Here is a 13,006-nt window from a genome sequence, read left to right as displayed (position 1 = left end):
AGAGCATGATAAGATAGGTGAATAAAATACAAAAATTCTTTGCACTTATATCACACACATTGATTTAAAAGTTACTTTAATTCCCAATAATTTTTTCTGTGATTAAAATTTTGCCTAGTATCTTAAAAGAGATATTTAAATGCCATCACTAAAATCTAAGATGCATATTATTTGATTATTTGATTCATTTGAGATCTGAATTTAGTTCGGCACCCCAAAACAATTTAAATCATTTGAATAGTTAACTAGAAATCCTCCTTTCAGTCTTTTTCTTATTTTTGTATAAATCCAATTCACTTACTTCCTAAGAACATTTTGCTAGAACAACTCACAACTATACTGTTATCACAAATACATGTACAGCCAAAAGAGAATTTGAGTCTCCCAAGAAGAAAGATATTGGCTTTTCCGTGGTTTTTATTTGTAATGAGGATATCACTCTAAAAAAAGTAAAAGTCTTGACCTAGAAAGATGAATGTTCCACCCAAATCTAGTGCCTCCATATTAATTCTCCATTAGAAAAATGTGACCCCACTGTAGAAAACAAAAGATAGTAAAAGACTAATAAGATGAATTATTGGCACCATACCACATTATAGATAACTCAGAATTTTCTTACAGGACTACAAAGCAGACTGTGTCTTATACAGATTTTAGCATATATGTGTGTGTGTGTGTGTGTGTGTGTGTGGGTGTGTGTGTGTGTATATATATATAATATATATATATGATTCTTATTTTTCTTTATACATATAAAACTTATGAGATCATATTTGTAGCTAAAAACATGCTTCAGTGAAATAAGCGGAAGGAAATTATTCTGTACAGAAACATCAGCACTCTCAGTTCAAATTTAGAACATACCGTAAGTGGTAATCCTTGGACACGTGAGTCGTGATGAAAATGTATACGGCTTCATTTCTGAAAGACCTTACGTGTAGATTACCTAACAACTACTTATATCATGAGACGGCCTTCAGAGGGAAGAAAGGCTGAGATGAGAATGCAAAAGACTGATGGAGTAAAAGTAACAGAGGTAATAGCATGGATTACTAAGGCTACCAAAAAATACATCTTCAGCGGATGAGTAAAAAGCTTGAGGAAACATAAGAGTGTCTTACATGCATAATGCTTTCCTGACTGCAAACTGCTTTTACACACATATATTATTTAAAGAAAGAATACAAAATGCACTGTGAGTTTCCAATGACCTCATAAACGTCCAGTCCCTCAGTGTTGACTCTTCAGTATAAAGCTATCACTATCTTCAAAGGAAGTTTTAAAATCCATAAAAAGAATATCTTTACATTTCCAAAATTCTAAAGGGTAATGAAACATTGAGTTATATGACCTCTTTATCATCAGAGGAAATAAAAACGAGGAGACATAATTGAAAAGGCTCCCAAACCTATCCATATCTTTGCATTTATTGAGCATGGAAACGCTCCCAATCTTTGGTCTACCTTCCCCCCAAAAAGAGGCACACACAGCACTGTTAATAATTATTATTACTACAATACTACTTCTAAATTCAAAAGCAGAAACCCAGAATAATAAGCAATCAACGAAGTATCTTCACCCATTTTCCAGACTGACCAAATGGCAAGCTGACGTATACTACACAAAGATGCCAATCCAGGGCATGCGTCTGCCATTACATTTCTACATCAGAAGCACAGAATTTCCTAGGTGGAAATCTTGGAATTTCTCTGGTTCTGCTTTCTCATTTTCCAGCTTAGACAATGAAGGCTTGGTTGGGCCAACGCCGGTCGCAGAGGCAGCCCTGGGCACGGAGCTACTGGACGCTGAAGAGTTTCCCAAGCTGCCCCAACTTCCAAAGACGTACACACACATATTTGTGTGGCCGTGCTCTACGCTGGTGCTCCATGCCGCCAGTCTGCAAAAGACCCTTCATTAAATAAAGTCTTTTATCCCACAAATATATCATTATTACCTCCGGCCCCGGACATTGCTAAGGATTTGCAGCGGTCAGGTAAGATCCCTGACTTCTCAGGGCCCAGTCTTCATGTCTCTGGCCAGTACTTTCATGGGTATACGTACATTAACCAGGAGAAATATGACAGTCTAAAAATTTCTGAAAAATTATTAAACTTGACCAAAAGAGAGAAATCCATTTCTAAAATATAACACCTTCCAGTCCAGAGACACCTCACTACCTCTTAATTAAAGCTTTAGTTAATGAGCCACCAAGGTAGAAACCCACTGCTCCACCCAAGCACGTGAGCATAAGCCAAGACTACGATTAGAGATAAATATAAACACGGGGGGGGGGGGGGGAGAAATATTGTGATTAGGAGGTGGACAACTGCAGGGCCAGGCGCACACTCAGTCACTGCCGTCACCACGTCCTTGCCTAATAGCAAGAGTAACGGGGTCACAGGCAGGCTGCCAGCAGCTAAGGCAGACAGGACTGAGGCGCAGAACATGTGCTTCAGGAATTTTCTCAGAATTTCTAATCTCACTGATAAGACAAAATTTTAAATGACAACTGCAGAATTTCTTTGATCAGAGAAACCGGTTGCTGATTTACCATCTGTACGTTTTAAGTGGCTTCTTGGCCTGTTAAAATTCTCCTGCGGGGCCTGGTCAATACCTGACTCATCAGGCAATTACCAGAAATTCCGCTGAGCACCTATTAAGTGCTGGGCATAAACCATGTTTCCTGCCACGAGGAAGGGGGCGGAGGGTGTCAGCCCGTTGTGAGTGTCCTCTGGAAGGAAGAGTGGGAGTGAGGTAAGCACGTTACGGAGGGACTTTAATGTCAGGATGACTCCTGGGTCGCAGCAGGCCCCGGAGCCAGTAACCTGCTAAACAGAATGGCCACGTCAAATACGGAACTCCCAGTGAGATCTGATTCCAGGTAAACAACAAATAATTTTTAGTGTTTAAGTATGCTCCAAATATCGCATGGGACAGACTTATACTGGACAAGCATTAATTGTTCGTCTGAAATTTAAATTTAACCGAGTGTCCTGTAATTTTGGCTAACGCTGGCAGCCCTGCAGGTAAAGTGCGATTTGGGCCAGTGTGGCCAGGCAGCGGTGCTCCGGACACACTTGTGCTGTCCTCAGCAGAGGAAAACAAGGCATTCAGAGCACCCTTAAAACCAGCTGTCTTCTTTTTCAGTCTTTCTCTCTAAAATACTTTCTTCTTTAACATAGTTACGTCTTTTATCTGACTTTCCTTCCAGCTAGTTTTGCCTCCTTCCCTTCCCCCAGAGGACATCTGGTGGCGGGGCGGGGGGCGGGGGGCCTTTTTGATTGTTATCACTGTGGGAGTGCTCCTGGCATGCGTGGAGGCCGGGGGAGGCTGATAAACACCCTACAAAGCTCAGGGCAAGCCTCCACAGCAAAGGATGATCCGGCCCACGTGTCACAGGTGCGAAGGCGGAGAAACCCTGCTTTAAGCAAAGTTAAGAAAAGTCTCATTCCTGGCCAAAGGTCCCTGGCTTTCAGGATCCTACACCTTCTCACAAAGAGCTGACAATTTTCTGCAAATCTCAAGTGCGGGAGAGTACATTCCCTTCATATGGCATTTATTTTTTAACATTCACTTGGAAGAAGCACCACGGGCCACGGCGGTGGGGTGGGGCGGGGGGGGGCGGAATTCTGGACTTTGCAACTTCAGCTGACTCATGCTTCACATTTTACCTGAAATTTTAAAGAGCTTAAAAATATGTATTCAGATCAGCCAAAGAAAGAATTTGGTTTCCATCAGTGAAAGCATTGCCACGCTCCCCGTGGAGTCTGCCAGAATAGACAGGCCCTGCTCTCTAAAGCAGGCCTTCCCACACTCCTTGCCTTTGCTTCATCTCAAGGCTTTGCAACCAGAGCCTGCACTTGTTTACTCTCCTCCTTTTTCTCAGAAACATATTTGTTTCAAAGGTTTTCTCCTCAGTTCCTGCCTCAGGAGGCCTTGGAGGCTTCTCCTTTTGCACCAAAATTATAAAAGTTCAATTCCTCATTGGTTGCTTGGTGTAAGCTACCCATGATCACAGGACAGAAGGAAGGAAACGGCCGCGAAAGATCATTTTGATGCTTCCATTATCACATGTATTCACCCAGAGGGATGGTTAAACTCAGAACTTCAAGTTAGAAACAAAGTTCTGAAGAAAATTTCCTTTGAGTTGGTATATACCCCACCGTCAGTTTGGGGCTTTCGTTTTCCTGCACGGTAACAACGGACCAGTGGAAGATTAGAAGAGGCAAGGCCCCACTGTCACGACACTTGGCTGTGTACGTAGAGGTTGCAACGAGGACCATGAGGACAGTCACGAGACGGGGCTTCCTGATCACATGTTACCTAGGAATGCAGGTCAGTGGAAAAGAACACCCTCGCCTTATTCATCTCACCAGCCCCCTGGAGCTCAGAGCCTGGGGAAACGTTACACTAGTTGGTCCTTTGTCTCTTGGGCTTTGAGTTAGATGTGACATTTTAGACTCTCTCTGTCTTTTGCTCTATGACCAAGGCCTCTTTTTAAGAAAACAGGTGACAAAAGAGAACATGCATAAGACGTGGTAGGAAACTCATATCTAAGGATTAATAAAGGCTGGCCATGTTTGGCCTTGACTGAAAGCAAAGTTTTCTGAGGCTGATTTATATTTAGCTTCCTTCTGTTCTTTACAACTGGTAAAACCAGCTCCAGCAACACTTCTTTTGAAGTATTCCAAGGCCACAAGGAGAAGTGAAAAAGAGCACAGGATTTAAAGCAAGAAGAACCTAGCTCAAGTCAGCCACTTATGGGGCTGCATGCCCTTGGGCAAGTTCTTTTATCCTCTCTGAGTTTCAGTTCTTTTATCTGTAAAATGGGGATAAAAATATCTAGCTCTTATCAAGAGCTCTTTGTCAAAGTCTAAGGTTTTATGTAAATGTTAGTTCTTATTTTGAACCCACTGAGCAAGGATGTAAGATCTCCCTCAAATGACAGGTTATATAGAAAATGTCATTAATTAGAGTTTCAAGACATGGATCATGCTCTCCCATGTCCTATTGTTTCTGCCAGTCTTTTGTCAGCTGTCTTAGTCCCCTTTTTACAGAAACATACAAGGAAAAGGAGTTACCTCTCTAATATTTTAGCAAATTCAGGAATCACCCCTCTCTCTACCATTTCTGGCAGGGGTCGTCACCCAGCTTGGTTGGAACATTCCCACCAAGCGAGCTGCCCCCATGGCATTCCATTCTGCTAGAAAATTCTGTGTTGATGAAATGTGGACAGATAATGTTAGGAAGATAAATGAGTAACATTTGTAAAAGTATTTGAACTCTTAAAAAAAAGAAAAGACCCACACTGATTCCAGGGATTTTTGTTACAATACTTGGAACTTAAAATATGATATTTTGGTTGATTAAAGTCTGCTCTGACTTTTTTGTCTCTTGGCCTCAGAGGGGCTGAGAGAAAGGGTCTACAGACTTCTTTTTTTTTTTTTTTAACCAAAGGAAATAAGTTAAGTGCCCAGCAGAGGCCAACGTCTAAACGTGGTAACCCATCAACCATCACTGCATGGTGCCACCGCTCTCCCCACAAGCTCCACTCTGGGGGGTCACAGTCCAGTCTTTGTAGAGCTCAGCACTCTGCACCCCCATCCACATCAGGCTCACCTGAAGCCCTAGGAAGAGACTAAATCAACCAACCAACAATGTGTTAGGTGTTAATGCAATCTGCTGAGGATACAGTGAAGAGCCAAGAATCCTCCCCCCACAAAAAGCTCACCTAGGGGACAAATAGATGCAAAAACAAATGATTAAAGCACAGAGTGAGAGGAACTCTGATAGAGACATGTGAGCCCTCACAAAGAAGGGGTGCTCACTGCTCCCTAAGAGAGTTGGGGGCGGCTCTGCGAAGAAGATGACATTTAGACTGAATTTGGAAGAACAACAGCAAGCCTCCTTGTGAACAAAGAGGGAAAGAGAATTCCTACGAAGGGAGAAGGACACGCAACGTCATGGAGGTAAGGAGAGGAGGGGAAGGGTACAGAAAGTAGTTCAGGGAAACCTGGCTCGGGAGGAACGTGGGGGTGCAGCATGGCAAGTGATGCAGCCTGAGAGAGAAGAGAGGGACAAACTCACAAAGACTCTTCATGTCAAGAGAGGAGGCCAGACTTCAAGAGTAGGTGAGAGAGCCATCGAAGGATGTGACGATGAGGTGATGGTCAGAGGACAAGTGATGAGGGAGACGTCAAGATGAGAGAGCAACTTAGGACAAGGAGAACCAAGGCTGCGACACAGACTAGATGTTCCTTCAGTGGGCACACCGTGACGGGAGCAAGATAACGGCCATTTTAAGTGAACATCAATCTTAGATATTGCTTCAGCATCACAGGCAGAGCAGCTGTCTCCAAAAGATGCCTCTGAAGGCTTAGAAAGCACTTGGTTATTGCTCTGAGGAAAGGCAAACTAAACATTTTTGTGTGGCCCTAAGGGTAGTTATGACTAAATGGATAAGTTGATAAATCAGAAGCAATAACAGATCGCAAGTAAGCCCCTTCAATTTTGCCAGATAACTCCATTCTTATGTTACACCAATAAAAATATTGAGAGACTTGAAGGCCGTCTGACACACAGGAGGTCAAGAGATAAAGACAATGATCTTGTCTTAAATTGTCTACAGTCATCATAACTTCTCACATTGGGAACGAATCCTGAAGAATTTCCTTTTTTTCCAGCTTTACTGGGATGTAACTGACATATAACACTGTGTAAATTGAAGGTGTCCGCTGTGATGACTTGATACACGCATACACTGCAAAATGTTTACCGCATTAGTGTACACACCCTCTGCCTCACATAACTGTCATTCTGTTGTTACGGTGAGAATGTTCAAGCTCTGTTCGCACAGCCGTCTTTAAGTACACGACGCAGGATCGTTCACTGCAGTCACAGTGCTGTACAGCAGCCGTCCCCAACCTCTTTGGCACCAGGGACCGGTTTCGTGGAAGACAGTTTTTCCATGGACCGGGGCTGGGGTGGGGATGGTTCAGGCGGTAATGCGGGCGATGGGGGGCGGCAGACGAAGCTTCGCTCATTCACCCACCACTCACCTCCTGCTGTGCGGCCCGGTTCCTAACAGGCCACGGAGTAGCACTGGTCCACGGCCCAGGGGTCGGGGACCCCGGCTGTACATTACATATCTGGAATTGATTAGAATCTTAGTTCTACTAACTAAAAGTAAGAATTCAAGGTTTAAGTGGGGAAAAAGCAGAACAGAAGAAAAGCCTGAGGAAGGTAGCTAGGGAAGGAATAAGAGTTCTTTAGGATTAGAGGTTCTGCCTTACAGAAAAGTAAGTAACTAGAAATTTCCTTGGATGAATCACAAGTTAAAGAAATTGTAGAACAGTAGGAAACGTGTTGCTTGCCTACCAAAAGAACAAGTACCTCACCATGTTTCACATCTCTAAAAGATGGTTTTAAATGTATTCTGGGCATTGTGCAATGTTCACAGATTATTTCTGATTTCAACTGGCAACGGGCCTTATACTAAAGGATGGAGAGAAGGCCTAACTCTAGTATGTTGGTTAGAATAAGATTAAACAACAGAAACAATACCCTTAGATCACAACAGTAAAGATTCCATACAGTATGAGAAAGCACATATTCATTTACCAGTTTGGGAAAAAGGGAAATGAAACCCTACAATGTTCCAATTACTGTCCCACAACTCTAAGAATAATAAGTTAGTTCCAGGAAACTGATTGCATTATTTCAGACCAGAAAGTCATGATTTAAGTTTTATAATTCCTTTTAAATTTCCAAATTTACCACTTGTTTCGATGAAGCACTGATGCTTTGGGAGCTGAAATTCTTGAAGTCTTACAACATGCCCTCATCAACTTGACTTAAGACTTTACTAAACTGGTTTTAATATTAGAACGAGGATTAAGGGAAGCTGTTATTTTGTAAAAACAGAATTATTCGGATGTCATCACCAACTTCAACAGTTTTCCAGGCATATGTACGAGACAGTTATGATGCCAAAGTAAGAAATACAGCTAGTTTCATAGCCAGAATGAGTTACGGCTAATTCTCCCATAGTAACAATCAGATTCACAAATCTGTGTTCTCCAGACAGAAGAGTAAAGCTTGCTTTCAAAGTGATTCAGTTAAATAGACAATTTGTCAGTGGACACTGGAGAGTTTACTGTACAGGGAGGAGCTGAGCGCACAGCCCTTCTCCCTGAGGGGTTGGGTGTAGGGGCGGGAGGGCAGCGGGTCTGATGAGAAGGTGATGCTGCTTCTAATAAAACAAAAAAACCCCACATAAGTTAATACTTGCTACTTTTTTAAACTCTGGAATTCAAATGTTCTGCCTTTTGAAATAAAATAAATGTTCTCTAATTTTTCAGTCTAAAAAATCTTCCATGCTGGAACTACCACTCCTCCTTGGAAGTGTCCATTCTTAAGCATTTTTATACTATCACTGAAGGTTGCACCAACTATCCAACCATTCTTTTGAGTGGTTTTTAACACTCCTACCCCAACTCACATAATCCTGTCACGACTTAATCTTCGCCTTATAACCTGCCCTATTTCCAGGTGGTTTTTGCATTGTTTTGTTTGGAATTATTTTGTACGTTTTTGATTTTTGTTTGTTTGCCTCTAATACGTAGACAATCTCTTTGCACAGCCACGAAGACCTCCTTGTCTCCTGCTTTTCTCTCACAAGCTCCAGAGACAAGAGAGATTTGCCAGACTAATCCTTAGATATAACCTAATTCTTCATACACAGTGACATTTTACTATGTCAATAAATGTGATATCTGGGATGGTTACAAATCACTATAGCCTCATTTCTCCAGCCTGAACTAAGGTTTAAAAAAAAAAAGTTACCGTTTAAAAAAAAAAAAAATGTTTAACAAGCCTAAATAAGAATTCCAGGGGAAAAAAAGAGCAACTAAATTCCATGTAAATATCAAAGAAAACCAAGTAAAAGAATAAACTCTGAATACAACAGAGTTTACAGCTAGGACCCAGATTTTATATCAACGATCATTTAAAATAAATGTAAGGACCTAATTCTCAAATAATAGGGTAAGAAGAGTGCTAGCCATCTCAGTTTCAACAAAGAGTTACTGAGTAACCACTAAGTAACAAACCCTAGGCTAGGCCCTGGGGACACGGAGATAAAGGACAGAAAAAGTCACTGAGAACTCAGAGGGCAGCTAATGGTATTGACACAATATGACACAACTCTCGTGTGTGACAAAGGAAAGCTCAGAGTGAGTGCTTGAGGAGGGCATTAGGGAAGACATCATCCCACAAGAATCACTTGGATCATATGACAAAGTTCCCTGGAAAATGGGGATGGGCACTGAATAAGTTTAAAACACTAACCCGAACTGTGACTTACATATCTTCAACGTCTTAAAAATAATGTACAGATGTTTGGTTTTTTGTCGGTGTGTGCTTTTATTTCTTCACTCACTTACTGCTGGCTCTTCTGCAGAACAGCATGGCTAAAGCTGCCATAAAAGAACTTGCCACACTGCACGGCACCAAGTACAAATATGGCCCAGGAGCTTCAACAATCTCTAAGTCTTGGCGTCAGAACTGTGCAAAGAATCCACGTGCTTAAAAGGCAACAAATGGTTCCCAGCGTCTTTCCTTTCTATCATTTAAAGCATGTGACTTTTGCCTGACAGTGAATTTTTTTCATAAAATATGTAATCAGTTTCCTGTTCAGAAAAAGAAGGGGGAGAGATATCCCTTTCGGCCCATGGAAACATTCGCTCTCCGTAAACATCTATTGAGCATCTACCACTTGCCAGGCCCTCAACAGATGCTAGGGGAGAAAGGAAAGAAGGATGGAGAGAAGGCAAGAGGGAAGGAGAAAGGAAGGAGGAGGACTGGAGCAATCTTTAAAGAACCCACAGCAGGGAAGCGGGAAGAGTAAACATTAATTGTCACACAGGAGCTCAGTGCTGCTGCGACAGAAGGATGTCTAAGAAAAGAGCACACCCAAAGACTAACCACCCCACCTCCACAGTATCAGGAATAAGTTCCCAGGATGATGACACAGAAGCTTTATCTGGAAGGACAATTGCTGGAGGAACGCAATAGAGGGAAGGTTTTCCTGGCTAAACAGAGAGCAGTTTCGAAAGGCTACTTCAGGCTCCAGCTATTTTCAAGGGATGCAAGCAAGTGGCAAAAGAGTTAGATAGGGGCTAGACCCCAGAGCCTTGGGGCTGCAGTTTGGACTTCACTGGGAAGGCGCATTCTGCAGGCCCCATTTTCAATTTCTACATATATTTGCCTTTGCATGATTTCTTTCTGCCCCAGGTCTTCAAGGACCAGAAATACAAGGAAAAAAGGCCAGTCCCCCATCAAGGGGGCTTCAAGGCAGTTGGAGAGGCTCCAATCCTGAGGGGTTTCTAAAAGCTTCATGTAGAATACAGTTTCCTGTATTCTTGTCCTTTATTAAACTTCTCTGTATCAGATGGGGTATACTATTTTCTTAAGGGGGTTCTATCAGAAATAACCCACAGTGACACTGCACCTATTCACATATTGTGAACTTCTTGTAGGTTTTCTTCAGGCAAGTTCAACGAGGTTTCTCTTTCCATTACAGTGTAAGCCCCTGGAGGGCAGGGGCCATGTCTTTCCTTTGCCCTAGCATCTCCAGAGTTGAGCACATGGCCTGCTACTCAGTGAGAGCTGTACACTTGTTGACTGAATGAATGAATGAATGAACAAATGAGTGACTGAATAAATGAATGACATCATAACTGTCACCGAATGAATAACTGAAGGAATGCCTAATCTGTGCCGGGCCATATGCTAGACCCTGAAGAAACAAAAATGAAGGCACAGGCCTGCCCTCAAGCTGCTCCAGTTTCATCATTCAGCAGTTTCAGCACGGTTTGGAGTCCTCTCCTCTCACCAATCATCATGCAGTTTTCCTTATTTTTCTAGGAGATACACATCCTTTTCCCAGAAACTGTATATATTTTGTAAACAGATCACACGCTACATAGCACAGTTTACCTCAGCATACAAGCACTCTGAGAAGTTTATATATTACAAATTACATACTTCCTGGGGTGTTAAACACATCACTCCCACTAAGGAGACTTCGAGGTAAGACTGGACAAATTTTTAAAACAGCCCCCATAGCTTTTGTGATCCAGTTTACTAGAAAATTCGCCTACCTATACTGTTTTGTACAGTAAAACATGTGTAATTATAAAAGAAAGCTGGTAGGGTTTTTAAATCTCCTTCCTAGATTTAAAATTTTTCTTTCCTCTGTTTGCTCATTTCAGATCCTGCTGCTGGGGTCTCTGATGACTGGGCTTACGACCACGGAATCAAATATTCCTTCACCTTTGAACTCTGGGATAAAGGCAGACATGGCTTTGCCCTCCCTGAATCCCAGATCCGGCGATCCTGTGAGGAGACAATACTGGCGATCAAATACATTACCGGCTATGTCCTGGAACATCTGTACTAGCCCAGAGCGCTAACAGCCTTATTTCTAAATGTTCGCTCTTTGTTTCTTTTCTATCCTGAATTCTGACTTTTGTTTGCCTAGATGTTTTCCAGATCCTCCTCTTTCTTTTAAGATTCTGGGTCCATTAAACTACCTGGGTCTTTAAATATTGATCATAATAAAAATGAACCATTACAACTGAAAAACCTGACGGACTGCCTACTTCTTTGGGGGAAAAAAGACGTGAACGAATGACTAAGGCAAGCCGTGCACAACCAATGATGTAGGTCAGCCATACAGGAGTTAAAGTCCTTGGAGTGTTGCCATCCCTGGCAGACTGCAGACATGCGCAGGTTATAGTGGGGTGCTGATGAGGAAGAAGACATATAAGGGGAAATCCAGGACTGTAAAATGTGGTATAGGTGAAACGATCCAATCATGGTTTAGCTTTCATCTCAGCTCACTCAAGTTATTTTCCGAGATGTTCACCACATGCCAAGCACTTTGCTAAGCAATTGAGAACAGAGCAATGAAAGAGAAAGAAAACATTTCTGCCCTCCATGGTTGTATAAGCCACTTGAGAAGATGGACATGAAACAAATAATTATTTAACTAATTATACAATAATTAGTGATTTAATTTATAGTATCTATCTGATGTGGAGGAGAAAGCTCTCTCAGGAAGTGCTAGAGTCCTGAAGAATGATTCACAGTTAGCTGGAAGAAGGGAGCACCCCTTCCAGGCCCTGTAACTATGCAGAAGCTGTAAGAAGAAAGCAAGAGAGGGTGGAACTCAGAGAACTGAGGGAAGAGGGGCATGTGAAAGGGCTGAGGAGGGAGTTGGGGAGCGTATCAGGCAGGGTTAGAGGTCACGTTAAGGATTTGGAACAACTAATCTCAGAACAACGAGAAGCCTTAGGAGACGGATCAAAAAAAATATTGCTGCGATTTGTGTCAAAGAGTGTCCTGCCTATGGTTTCCTCTAGGAGGTTTATAGTATCCGGTCTTACATTTAGATCTTGAATCCATTTCAAGTTTATTTTTGTATATGGTATTAGAGAATGTTCTAATTTCATTCGTTCACAAGTGGCTGTCCAGTTTTCCCAGCACCACTTACTGAAGAGACTGTCTTTTCTCCATTGTATATTCTTGCCTCCTTTGTCATAGATTAATAAGTAAAGGAAACCAAAGCAAAAATAAACAAATGGGACCTAATGAAATTTAAAAGCTTTTGCACAGCAAAGAAAACCATTGACAAAACAGAAAGGCAACCTACTGAATGGGAGAAGATATTTGCAAATGATTTGACTGATGAGGGGTTGATACCCGACTTATATAAACAGCTCATACAACTCAACATCAAAAAAAAATAAACAACCAGATTGAAAAATGGGCAGAAGACCTGAATAGACATTTTCCCAAAGGGAAAATGCAGATGGCCAACAGGCACATGAAAAGATGCTCTACATCACTAACCATCAGGGAAATGCAAATCCAAACCACAACGAGATATCACCTCACACCTGTCAGAATGGCTATCAACAAAAAGAACACAAACAACAAATGT

The 13,006-nt window shown here is 42.0% G+C and overlaps 1 protein-coding gene across 1 annotated transcript in view; it reads left to right on the top strand.

Moving 5' to 3' along the window:
• Positions 1-11,522, top strand: part of CPB1 (carboxypeptidase B1) — a 40,264-nt gene extending 28,742 nt beyond the window's left edge. Inside the window, 2 exon segments of the mRNA XM_059065262.2 lie at positions 9,461-9,566; positions 11,274-11,522. Coding sequence (XP_058921245.1) covers positions 9,461-9,566; positions 11,274-11,461 — 294 coding nt within the window. The 3' untranslated portion in view covers positions 11,462-11,522.
• Positions 11,523-13,006: the final 1,484 nt, after the last annotated feature.

Source organism: Kogia breviceps, chromosome 5, assembly GCF_026419965.1.
Source record: "Kogia breviceps isolate mKogBre1 chromosome 5, mKogBre1 haplotype 1, whole genome shotgun sequence".
Classification (NCBI taxonomy): Eukaryota; Metazoa; Chordata; class Mammalia; order Artiodactyla; family Physeteridae; genus Kogia; species Kogia breviceps.
Note: the sequence above shows the minus strand (reverse complement) of the source record. Positions and strands in the feature narration are given on the sequence as shown.